This window comes from Rhinopithecus bieti, unplaced genomic scaffold (genome assembly GCF_001698545.2).
Source record: "Rhinopithecus bieti isolate Rb0 unplaced genomic scaffold, ASM169854v2 scaffold_574, whole genome shotgun sequence".
In the NCBI taxonomy this organism is placed as follows: domain Eukaryota; kingdom Metazoa; phylum Chordata; class Mammalia; order Primates; family Cercopithecidae; genus Rhinopithecus; species Rhinopithecus bieti.
In genome coordinates, this window is record NW_016803605.1 from 62,091 (window position 1) to 73,148 (window position 11,058).

General features: G+C 50.9%; 2 protein-coding genes across 2 annotated transcripts in view; both read right to left on the minus strand.

Moving 5' to 3' along the window:
• LOC108539882 (caspase recruitment domain-containing protein 8-like) overlaps positions 1–1,895 on the minus strand; it is a gene marked incomplete at its 3' end in the record, with an annotated part of 63,885 nt that extends 61,990 nt beyond the window's left edge. The window contains exon 1 of the mRNA XM_017888825.1: positions 1,629–1,895. The remainder of the gene's footprint in view (positions 1–1,628) is intronic.
• Positions 1,896–8,542: 6,647 nt separating this feature from the next.
• The window catches only part of ZSWIM9 (zinc finger SWIM-type containing 9), a 26,506-nt gene continuing 23,990 nt past the window's right edge, over positions 8,543–11,058 (minus strand). Inside the window, exon 5 of the mRNA XM_017889163.1 lies at positions 8,543–11,058. This exon is cut by the window's right edge and continues 45 nt beyond it. Coding sequence (XP_017744652.1) covers positions 9,342–11,058 — 1,717 coding nt within the window. The 3' untranslated portion in view covers positions 8,543–9,341.

The following is an 11,058-nucleotide window of genomic DNA, read 5'->3' on the forward strand; positions in this document are numbered from 1 at the left end:
AGGCTGGAGTGCAGTGGCCGGCTCTCAGCTCACTGCAAGCTCCGCCTCCCGGGTTCCTCCCATTCTCCTGTCTCAGCCTCCCGAGTAGCTGGGACTACAGGCGCCCGCCTCGTCGCCCGGCTCGTTTTTTGTATTTTTTAGTAGAGACGGGGTTTCACCGTATTAGCCAGGATGGTCTCGATCTCCTGACCTCATGATCCTTCCGTCTCGGCCTCCCAAAGTGCTGGGATTACAGGCTTGAGCCACCGCGCCCGGCCGATTTATTTTTCTTAAAGAGTGGTCAGGCCAGACATGGTGGCACATGTTTGTAGTCCCAGCTACCTGGGAGACTGAAGCAGGAAGATCACTTGAGCCCAAGAGTTTGAGGCTGCAGTAAGCTATGATCATGCCACTGCAGTTCAGCCTGGGCAACGGAGTGAGACCCTGTCTCTTAAAAAATAATAATAGTAAGAGAGAGTAGTGGTCAGTAGGATTCAATAATTATTTTAATACACTAGCATTTATTGGGTGCCTACATGTTGAGTTTCCAGTGATGAACAAGATGCCTGCTGTTATAACCCCAGAAGGTGGATGGAGACAGGTAGATACTGAACTCCTGGTGCTCGGTTATGGATGTTTCTCGATTATCCACCCAACATCCACCCCCTTCCCTCTTCTTAAAAGGACCCATGTCTTATTTCCAGCGTCCGCTCCTCACACATCCTACGAACATCAAAAAAACCAGTTGCCACCTCCACCTCCAAGGATATTTCACTCCCCTAATCACAATTATGGATTTACATGAGGGGCAAGTGACTTAGGTCCAGTCATGGGGGAGCCAGTTTTGGAGCTCTTGTTACAATGCCGGGAGTGGGGCCTGGGGTAAACCAGCTGGGGCACCCATGGTTGAGTGGTGCAGGGTAGTCCATCTGCCACTTTTATGAGCACTGTGATAATTCCATTTCAACATTTCTGACTTTATTCACAGAAGTAAAGGCTTTTGTGGCTGTAGCCAAACGGAGTCCAAAGGGACTCAGGAATATGCCAAACTGCCACATCCCTCCAGGCGGAGTGTCTGGACTGTGCTCTGATTAATTTGCCATAGGTTCCTCCCTCTCCAGGGATGGCCTGGCTCCAGCCATTCTGCAACCAAAAGCATAATCAGCCTTTGCCTGTAGCTGACCCTCAGATGGCAGAAGACCCAAAGGAAATATACACACACACACACACACACACACATACACATATATATTTTTTTAGACGGAATCTCGCTCATGTCACCCAGGCTGGAGTGCAGTGACGCGATCTCGGCTCACTGCAACCTCCGCTACCAGGTTCAAGCCATTCTCCTGTCTCAGCCTCCCGAGTAGCTGGGACTACAGGCGCCCGCCACCACGCCCGGCTAATGGTGAAACCCTGCCTCGACTAAAAATACAAAAATTAGCCAGGCGTGACGGCATGTACCTGTAATCCCAGCTACTTGGGAGGCTGAGGCAGGAGAATCGATTGAATCCGGGAGACAGAGGTTGCAGTGAGATGAGATCGCTCACTCTCCATCCCTCCAGTTCCCAGGCTGTTAATCTAATTTCTCCCGCGAGGTCTCTAATCCCCGTCCCCTTCCACTCCAGGGTTACTGTGGCAACGCCAACCTTGGAATCCCCTTCCTGCGCGCTGAGCGGCTCGTAACCATGGAGACCGAAGCAGATTTCCTGCCCCCGCCTCGTCACCCAGAGACTGCAGCCCCGGGGCCCAGACCCTTTGGACAAGGAGAGCCGAGCGGGCCCCACAATGCTCCGTGGGTCAACGGGTCCTCCCCACTCCTCTCCTGCCTGCCGACGAAGGAAACACCCCACAATATGCACAAGCTCAGATGGAATTCTGGGCCCGCGGATTCTACTGCGCAGGCCCTCACGCTTAGGAAAGGGACTTGGGCGCGAAAGCGCTGGTGGCGCTCAGCCTGCTGGGAGTTGTAGTTTTCTGGCTGCTACCGCAGGAGATACAGGTGGCCAATGGGTGAGCTGGATGGAGGTAAGAACAAGGTTAAGGAGGCTGGGATCTTCGTGCAGATTGGATCGTCACCATAGCAACAATGAAGCATCACGAAGTGCTAGTTCTGCTAGGCAGTCTGCCATTTTCATTCTTTCATCTTTTTTTTTTTTTTTTTTTAACTCAAAGCTTACTTTGCAACAGGCACTGTTCTAGGCACTGGGGATACAATGGAAAACAAAATAGAGCTTATATTTTGGCGGGAGGAGATCGACTTAATAATGGTGAACGCATGTTACTGGAAAAGCAGTATGTTAATAAGTAATTGGGCTGCTTTGGGAAAAATGGAAACGCAGGCAATGTTAGAACACTGGCATACACACTAATTCATTTATCCTCACAAAGCCCTATAGACGGGTACTATTATGACCCCTCAACTGTAACATAGGCTGACCAACTGAAGGTCACATGACAAGGAAGTAGTGGAGCTGGGATTTGAACCCAGGCAGTCTGGCTTCATACTTGATAAGCTTAACCACAATGCGAAATTGGTAAATAGCTGTGTGGCATAATTTCAGGTAGTGATAAGTGCTGTGAAGGATAAAGCAAAGAAAGGGGCTGGGGTGGCTCTTTAGAGAGACTACTCAGGGATGGCTTTCAGGAAGAGGTGGCATTTGAGCAGGGGCCTGAGGGATTGATGTGACTTGTGATAAAAACTTCAGACTAATTAAATTTAAAGAAGTTTAATTGGCTGGGCACGGTGGCTCACGCCTGTAATTCCAGCACTTTGGGAGGCCGAGGAGGGTGGATGGCTTCAAGTCAGGAGTTTGAGACCAGCCTGGTCAACATGGCAAAACCTCGTCTCTACTACAAATACAAAAATTAGCTGGGTGTGGTGGCGGGCACCTGTAGTCCCAACTACTCGGGAGGCTGAGGCACAAGAATTGCTTGAACCCAGAAGGTGGAGGTTGTAGTGAGCTGAGATCGCGCCATTGCACTCCAGTCTGTGCAACAGAGCGAGACTCCATTTCTAAATAAACAAATAGAGTTTAATTGAGCCAATGAAGGATTCACAAATCAGGCAGCCTTGGGCCAGGGTAGGCTGAAACTCCAGCACAGCCATGTGGTGGAAGATTTACAGACAGAAAAAGGAAAGTGACATACAGAAAACTGAAGTCAGGTACAGAAACAGCTGGATTGATTACAGCTCGGCGTTTGCCTTATTTGAACACAATTTGAACAGTTGGCTACATTTGATTGCCCAAAACTTGGTGATTGGCACAAGTGTAGGCCACCTTCTGTTTACACGTCCACTTGTTATAGTTCATGATGTACAGAAAAACCTTCAGGCTGAACTTAAAGTACGTAAGGAGGCAGCTTTAGGCTAAACTTGATTTAACACTTGTGAGCTGGACATGTGGGGCATATAGAGGGTTAAGGTCACTAACCTTTAGTTTCCTCTTGCCTTCCTGAAGGGCCACATACTGTAATACCTGCAGTTCCCTCCAATAAGAACGTACTTCTTCATTCTCTTTTCCTGGCAAACACATTCTTCAAGGTCCAGTTCTGTGAAGATCCTTCTGCCTGTTTTTTAAAATGTATTTTTATTTGTTTGTTTATGGTCACATACATCTCTTCCTGGTCTGGACTCATCCAATCCGTTTGTCACAGTAAAGCTTCGGGGGCAGGGGAGGTGGTTATTCTAGCGTACATTCAATCAAGCCGCTCTCTGTTTAAAACCTTTTGAAGGCTTCCCATACCTCCCAGGATAAAGACTCACCTCATCTTCTATCTTTAAGGGCTTGCAAATCTCACTATCCAAATCTCTCCCTCTCTCACACTCTGGCCCATCTACCCTGGCCCATCTTCTTTTTATCTTATGGGCTGAGCTCTTTTCCACCCCAGGGCTCTGTGTGTTATTTGGTTAATGAATTAATGAATTATTTCAGTTTCCCGTCACTAACCAGATAACCCACATCTAAGAATCTAATGATAAAACAGGCAAGTGGAGAAGTTTTGGATTTGGTCTGCACTCAATTGCTGTTGTTTGCCTTCCCAGGATCCCTCCTGCCTCCTTTCCTTCCTTCCTTCCTTCCTTCCTTCCTTCCTTCCTTCCTTCCTTCCTTCCTTTCTTTTTTTATTTATTTTTTATTTTAAGAGATGGGCGTCACGAATGTGACTAGCTGGGGCCAGTGTCGTGGGAGGTAAAGGCATTTACCAAGACAGTTGTAGGGAAAGAAAGGCAGATTTATTAGACAGAAAGTACATTGCACGAAAGCAATGGGCAGCACAGCAGAGGAAGAGCTGTCTGCAGAGGCAGGGGCTGGAGGGAAGTTTCATAGGGTTGTACGGGAGGGTCTACGTGCTGAACGAGTTACCCTAGTCCTCCCAGCCAAGGCATTTTTTGAGACAGAGTCTCACTCTGTCACCTTGTCACCCAGGCTGGAGTGCAGTGGCACAATCATGGCTCACTGCAACCTCGACCTCCAGGGCTCAGGTGATCCTCCCCACTTAGCCTCTTGAGTAGCTGGGACCACAGGTGTGCACCACCATACCAAGTTAATTTTGTTTCTATTTTTTGTAGAAATGGGTCTCCCTATGTTGCCCAGGTTGGTCTCGAACTCCTGGGCTCAAGCAGTCTTCCCACTTCGGCCTCCCAAAGCGCTGGGATTTCAGACATGAGCCACCAAGCCCTGACAAGGCCTTTTTAGTTCACCCAAAAGCCATATGACTCCTGATATGTGGGCAAGCCCAATGAAAATCAGCTACTTTATCAAGAGTAGCTGCTTTCATTTTTTTTTTTTTTTTTTTTTTTGAGACGGAGTCTCGCTGTGTCGCCCAGGCTGGAGTGCAGTGGCGCGATCTCGGCTCACTGCAAGCTCCGCCTCCCGGGTTTACGCCATTCTCCTGCCTCAGCCTCCTGAGTAGCTGGGACTACAGGCGCCCGCCACCGCGCGCGGCTAATTTTTTGTATTTTTAGTAGAGACGGGGTTTCACCATGGTCTCGATCTCCTGACCTTGTGATCCGCCCGTCTCGGCCTCCCTCATATTTTTAAAAAAGCCTATTTCAGATAATTATAGGTTTATGATCAGTTGCTTTGCTTTTCAAAGTATAACATGCATACTAAGATCTTGTTAGAATGAGATTCTGATTCTGTAGTTTTGGAGTGGGTCTGAGAATCTGCATTTCTTTCTCTTTTTTTTCTTTCTTTTTTTTTGAGGTGGAATTTTACTTTGTCGCACAGGCTGGAGCGCAGTGGAGCCATCTCAGCTCACTGCAACCTCCGCCTCCCGGGTTCAAGTGATTCTCCTGCCTCAGCCTCCTGAGTAGCTGGGACTACAGGCGTACCACCACGCCCAGCTGATTTTTGTATTTTTAGTAGAGGCAGGGTTTCACCATGTGTGTTGGCCAGGATGGTCTCAATCTCCTGACCTCAGGTGATCCGCCTGCCTCAGCCTCCCAAAGTGCTGGGATTACAGGCGTGAGCCACCGCGCCCGGCCGAGAATCTGCATTTCTAACAAGCTCCCAGGGAATGTTCATGACGCTGTTGCATGGACTTTGAAAAGCAAGGGTCTAGCCAACCCCTCAGGTGACCCAAGACACATAAGCAATACATGTTCATTTTTATTATTGTTTTGACTTTTAAATTCAGGGGTACCTGTGCAGGATTGTTGTATAGGTAAACTTTTATCATGGGGGTTTGTCGTACAGATTATTTTGTCACCCAGGTATTAATCCCAGCACCCATTAGTTATTTTTCCTAATCTTCTCCCTCCTCCCATCCTCCACCCCCAACAGGTCTCCATGTGTGTTGCCCCCTCTCTGTGTCATTTCTTCTCATCATTTAGCTCCACTTATAAGTGAGAGCATGCGGTATTTGGTTTTCCGTTCCTGTGCTTTTTAAGGATAATGACCTCCAGCTTCATCCATGTCCCTGCAAATAACATGACCTCGTTCGTTCGTTTAATGGCTCTATAGTATTCCATGGTGTATATGTACCATATTTTCTTTTCTTTTCTTTCTTTTTTTTTTTTAGATGGCGTCTCACTCTGTTGCCCAGGCTGGAGTGCAGTGGTGTGATCTCGGCTCACTGCAACCTCCGTCCCCTGGGTCCAAGCCCTTCTCCCTCCTCAGCCTCCCGAGTAGCTGAGACTACAGGTGCCTGCCACCACGTCCGGCTAACTTTATTTTGTATTTTTTGTTTAGTAGAGATGGGGTTTCACTGTGTTAGCCAGGATGGTCTCGATCTCCTGACCTTGTGATCTGCCTGCCTCAGCCTCCCAAAGTGCTGGGATTACAGGCGTGAGCCACCGCATCTGGCCAATCATATTTTCCTTATCCAGTTTATGATTATTGATGGGCATTTAGGTTGGTTCCAAATACATGTTTATTGTTATATACTTCTGAAGTTTTACAGTTGTTAACACAGCATTTATGTAGCCATAGATAACTGACACCCACCATAAATCCAACCTGCTACTTCCTTGAGACTTAATATATGAATGCTGATAGAATGGTATTTTTGGATCCAGATAGAAGGGTGTGATATGGGAACTTCTGGTCCCCGCCTTTCTCAGGACAGAGCTGTCTTTTGAAGAAATGCATCGCATGAAAAGCAGGTGAGAGAGGGGAAACCTGACATTGTTTGAACCCCTGCAATCAGCTGCTATCAAAACCTTTGACTTCTCATGACATGAACCATTGAATCATTTTTTTTCTTTTCTTTTCTTTTTTTTTTTTTTGAGAGAGTCTCGCTCTGTCACCCAGGCTGGAGTGCATTGGCACGATCTTGGCTCACTGCAACCTGCGCCTCTCGGGTTCAAGCAGTTCTCATGCTTCAGCCTCCTGAGTAGCTGGGACTACAGGCACCCGCCATCACATCTGGCTAATTTTTGTATTTTTAGTAGAGACAGGATTTTGCCTTGTTGGCCAGGCTGGTCTTGAACTCCTGGCCTTAAGTGATCCACCTGCCTCGGCCTCCCAAAGTGCTGGGATTACAGGTGTGAGCCACCACACCCGGCCTGAATTGTCTTTTACCTTGAGTTCCTTCATTGCTACTCAAAGTGTGCTCCACAATCCAGCAGCAACCACATCATCAGAGAGCTTGCTAGAATTTTGGACCCCATCTTAGACCTACTGAGTCCAACTCTGTACTTTAAAAAGGTGCCCAGGTGACTCATGTTCACACTAAAGTTTGAAAAGTGCTGAGTTACTTCAACCTGGACTTCGTCGACCCCCCAGTTGCGACAACAGAAACCCCAACTCAGACTTCCCTAAATCATTAGGGTATCTTTGATTGGCCAGGTGCAATGGCTCACATCTGTAACCTCAGCATTTTGGGAGGCTGAAGCGGGGGCATTGCTTGAGGTCAGGAGTTTGAGAACAGCCCAAGTAACATTAAAAAAAAAAAAAAGAAAGAGAAAGAGAAATTAGCTAGGTGGTAGCATGAGCCTATAGTTCTAGTTACTCAGGAGGCTGAGCCAGAGGATTCCTTGAGCCCAAGAGTTGGAAGGCTGCAGAGAGCTATGTTTGCACCACTGCACTCCAGTCTGGGCCAGCGCAAGACCCTGTCTCTAACAAAAAAAGATATATTTTACTTAAGAAGCCCCATGGTAGAGCAGACTCCAGAGACTCAACTAAGCCAAGCAAAGATCCCGATTTTCTTCATCTCAGCTCTGTCATCCTCAGTGTGGACTTCATTGTCACACCCTACCAAGGTAATCATCAGCAGGTCTAGGCCTGATCATGTCTCTAGGCCTTCTTAGGAGTGACAGAATCTTTATTAGAAGCCTCCTAGGCTGGGCGCAGTGGCTTACGCTTGTGATTCCAGCACTTTAGGAGGCTGAGGGGAGCAGATCACCTGAGGTCAGGAGTTTCAGACCAGCCTGGCCAACATGGTGAAACCCCGTCTCTACTAAAAATACAAAAATTTGCCAGGTGGGATGGCACACACCTGTAATCCCAGCTACTTGGGTGGCTGAGGCATGAAAATCGCTTGAACCTGGGAGGTGGAGATTGCAGTGAGCCGGGAATGTGCCACTGCATTCCAGTCTGGGTAACAGAGCAAGACTCTATCAAAAACAAAAAACAAAAACAAAAAAAACCCCTCCTAGTTCTGAGCACAGTGGCTCACACCTGTAATCCCAGCACTTTGGGAGGCTGTGGCAGGAGGATTGCTTAAGCCGAGGAGTTCAAGACCAGCCTGAGCAACATAGCAAGACCCTGTCTCTACAAAAATATAAAAATAAAAAAAGAAGCCTCCCACCTCAACCTGCACAGACTCGTTGACCAGGACTGGGTCTCATGCCCATTCTGTGGCCAGGACATTTGGCATGAGTCAGTCATTTGAAGGTGGAATTGACTCATGTTAAGAAGTTGCCGCTGGGACGTACTGGTCCAGATGATAGAGGAAGAAGCTTGAGTTGCAATGGAGATGAATTCATTGAGGCTCCTCTGCCCATCTGGCCCCAGGAGGCCTTGTTGGTAGAAAGAATGAAGGAACGCTGGACCATCTCAACTGCTCCCTGGATCTGGGACTCCCAACCAACCCCAGAAGCCAAGAACTCATCACAGAAACCAAAATAAGATTGTTTTATTCCAATTCTGAAGCACAATAGTCCAAACAATTCCCCTCCCCTGCTGGAGACTCTCCCAATCCCCAGTGTCCCCCCTCCCTCTCTCTTCAGAAGGCGAAGGGGGTCAATGTCTCCAGGTCTTGGAGAAAAACCAAAACCACGCTCCTTCCATTTCTTCTCTACCCATCTCCTACACATCTCCTTTGTCTTATCTCCGATTTTTCTTCCCCCTCCTACATCCTGTACCTTCCTCTCCTGCTCCCCCCAGCTTTTCCTCATGTCTTCATTTCTGTCTCTTCATTTCTTGTCCTCTCTCCTCCACTTCCGGCTCCCCTTTCCATCTTTTCTCACTTATCTCCTCTCCTTCGTCTGTCTTCTGTACTTTCTCCCTTTCCCCATCTCCCCCTGCACTCCCTAGATTGGCCAGTCTACTCTTGCCAGACACTCCCCGTATCATCGCTTCCTCCCCCTCCCCGCCCAGCTCTGCCCTTTTCCTTCCATCTGCCCCAGTCTGACCCTGTCTACACCTCTCAGCACATGCTTCCTCTCCAGAGGGAAGCCCTCAGAATCCGCCCTGGCCATCAACACCTTCCCCAGCTGTGGCTCCAGGACCTCAGAGACCACTGTCAGCTTGCCCTTGGACCCAGAGAGGCAAACTGCCATGAGGAGGTCCCTGGATGACCCAGGAGGTGGCCAGGGGGACTGGAGTGGTCTCCTTGGCCTCAGCCCTATTATCTTTGGGATCGAAGAATGCCCTCCGACCCTCCTGGTGGAGGGTGGTGGGCAGAGGCATGAAGGGTCAGGGCTCCGGGGCTCTCCCCCAGCAATCCCTGAGCAGGTCCATGTGGAATAAGGCTGCCCCAGTGAGGAGGCGCGCTGCAAAGAGGTGTCTGCAGGGCAGACGGCGGGCGGCATGGATTGAGCAGCTGCAGCGTGTCAGGGCCCCATCCAGGAAGAAGTCCGAGGTGCCGTCCTTAAGGGCAAAACCAGCTCCGGTCCAGTGGAAACCCCGGGTCCCATGCTGCCTAGCAAAGGCCAACTCCTCAGCCACCAGGTCTGCCAGCTCTGGCCCGCAGGCTGCTCGGAATTTGGCCAGGGGTTCCCAGTCCACCTCCTCCTCTCCTGGGGGCCGGCAAAGCCTCTTTGGTTCCCTGGGGCCATCTTCGCTTCCTTCCTGCAGGCCGTCACCTGCAGCCAGGTGTTCGCTCCTCACCACTGCCCATTCTGGGTTGCCTTCCAATACAGTCCCCACCGGGGTGCCACACACGACTCCATTCCCCAACCCTAGACACCGCCCTCCCGCGTCTCCCCACTCCATCCCTCGTCCAGGTCGGCTCTTGGGGCCCACAGACCGGGCTCCCCCTCCATCTCCATTCTCCACCCCTGTGACCTTCGTGTCTCCCAGCTGGACCAAAACGATATCCTCCAGGCCCCTTCTTCTTTTGGCTCCCACCCTCGCTCCCCTCTCCTCTGCAATCTCTGGCCCTCTCCTCCTCTCATCTTCCCACCGGGGTCCCCTTTGGTCTCCGTTCTCAGGGGCCAACTCCAGGGACTTCTCCAAGGGGATCCCTCTCAAGTTTCTGACCTCCAGCCCCCTCCCCTTCTCTACTTCTGACTGTGGCCCCTTCCATTCTGCAGTTCTCAGTCCCCCTGCCTTTTCATCGTGCAGCTGCGCCCCCCTCCAGGGGCTTCCTTCAAGACTCCTGACCCTCTCATAGTCAAACTGGGTCCCCCTCAGGTCGGTGGTCTCCAGCGCCCTACTGTGATCCTCCAACTGGGCCACCCTCCAGGTATATCCTTCCAATCCTCCTAGCGCCTGGTCCTCCAATTGGGCCCCCCTCCAGACATAACCTTCCAGTCCCCAATCTTTCTCACCCTCCAACTGGGGCCCCCTCCAGTCTCTAATCTCTGGCCCTTTCAGGTGCCCTTTCTCCAACTGCGACCCTCTCAAGACACCTCCTTCCAGTCCCCTCGGCTTCTGATTCTCCAACTGGCCCCCTCTCCAATCTCTGATCTGCAGTGCCCTCCCCTTCTCACCTTCGAGCTGAGCCCCGCCCCAGTCTCTGGTTTCCAGTGCTCTTACCCACTCCTTCTCCATTTGGGCCCCCCTGCAAATACTTCCTTCTTTCGAAGCCCCTCCCCAGTCGCCTGTCTCCAGGCCCCTCACCCTCTCATTCTCCACCTGGGCTCCCCTCCCCGGCTCATCCTCCAGCCAAGGGCCCCCGCCATCGGGCCCCTCGGGCACCGACTCCCCGGCTGCGTCGGCCCACTGCATGGCCACTAGGTCGCGAAGGCACTGTGCCACACCACGCGAAGGGCTGAGACGGCGTAGCAGTCGCCGGCGATGGCCTCGCACCAGGGCGCACGCGTCCAGGTCTCGGGCCGCCTCGAAGGCGCGGAAGCGGACCCACATGTCGCGGCGGGGCTCCCAGTTGCGCTCGAAGTAGTCCACGAAGGCGGCCGGGCCGTGGGCGTGGAGCTCGGCCAGCGCCTCGTCGTAGGCGGCGGGCGACGAC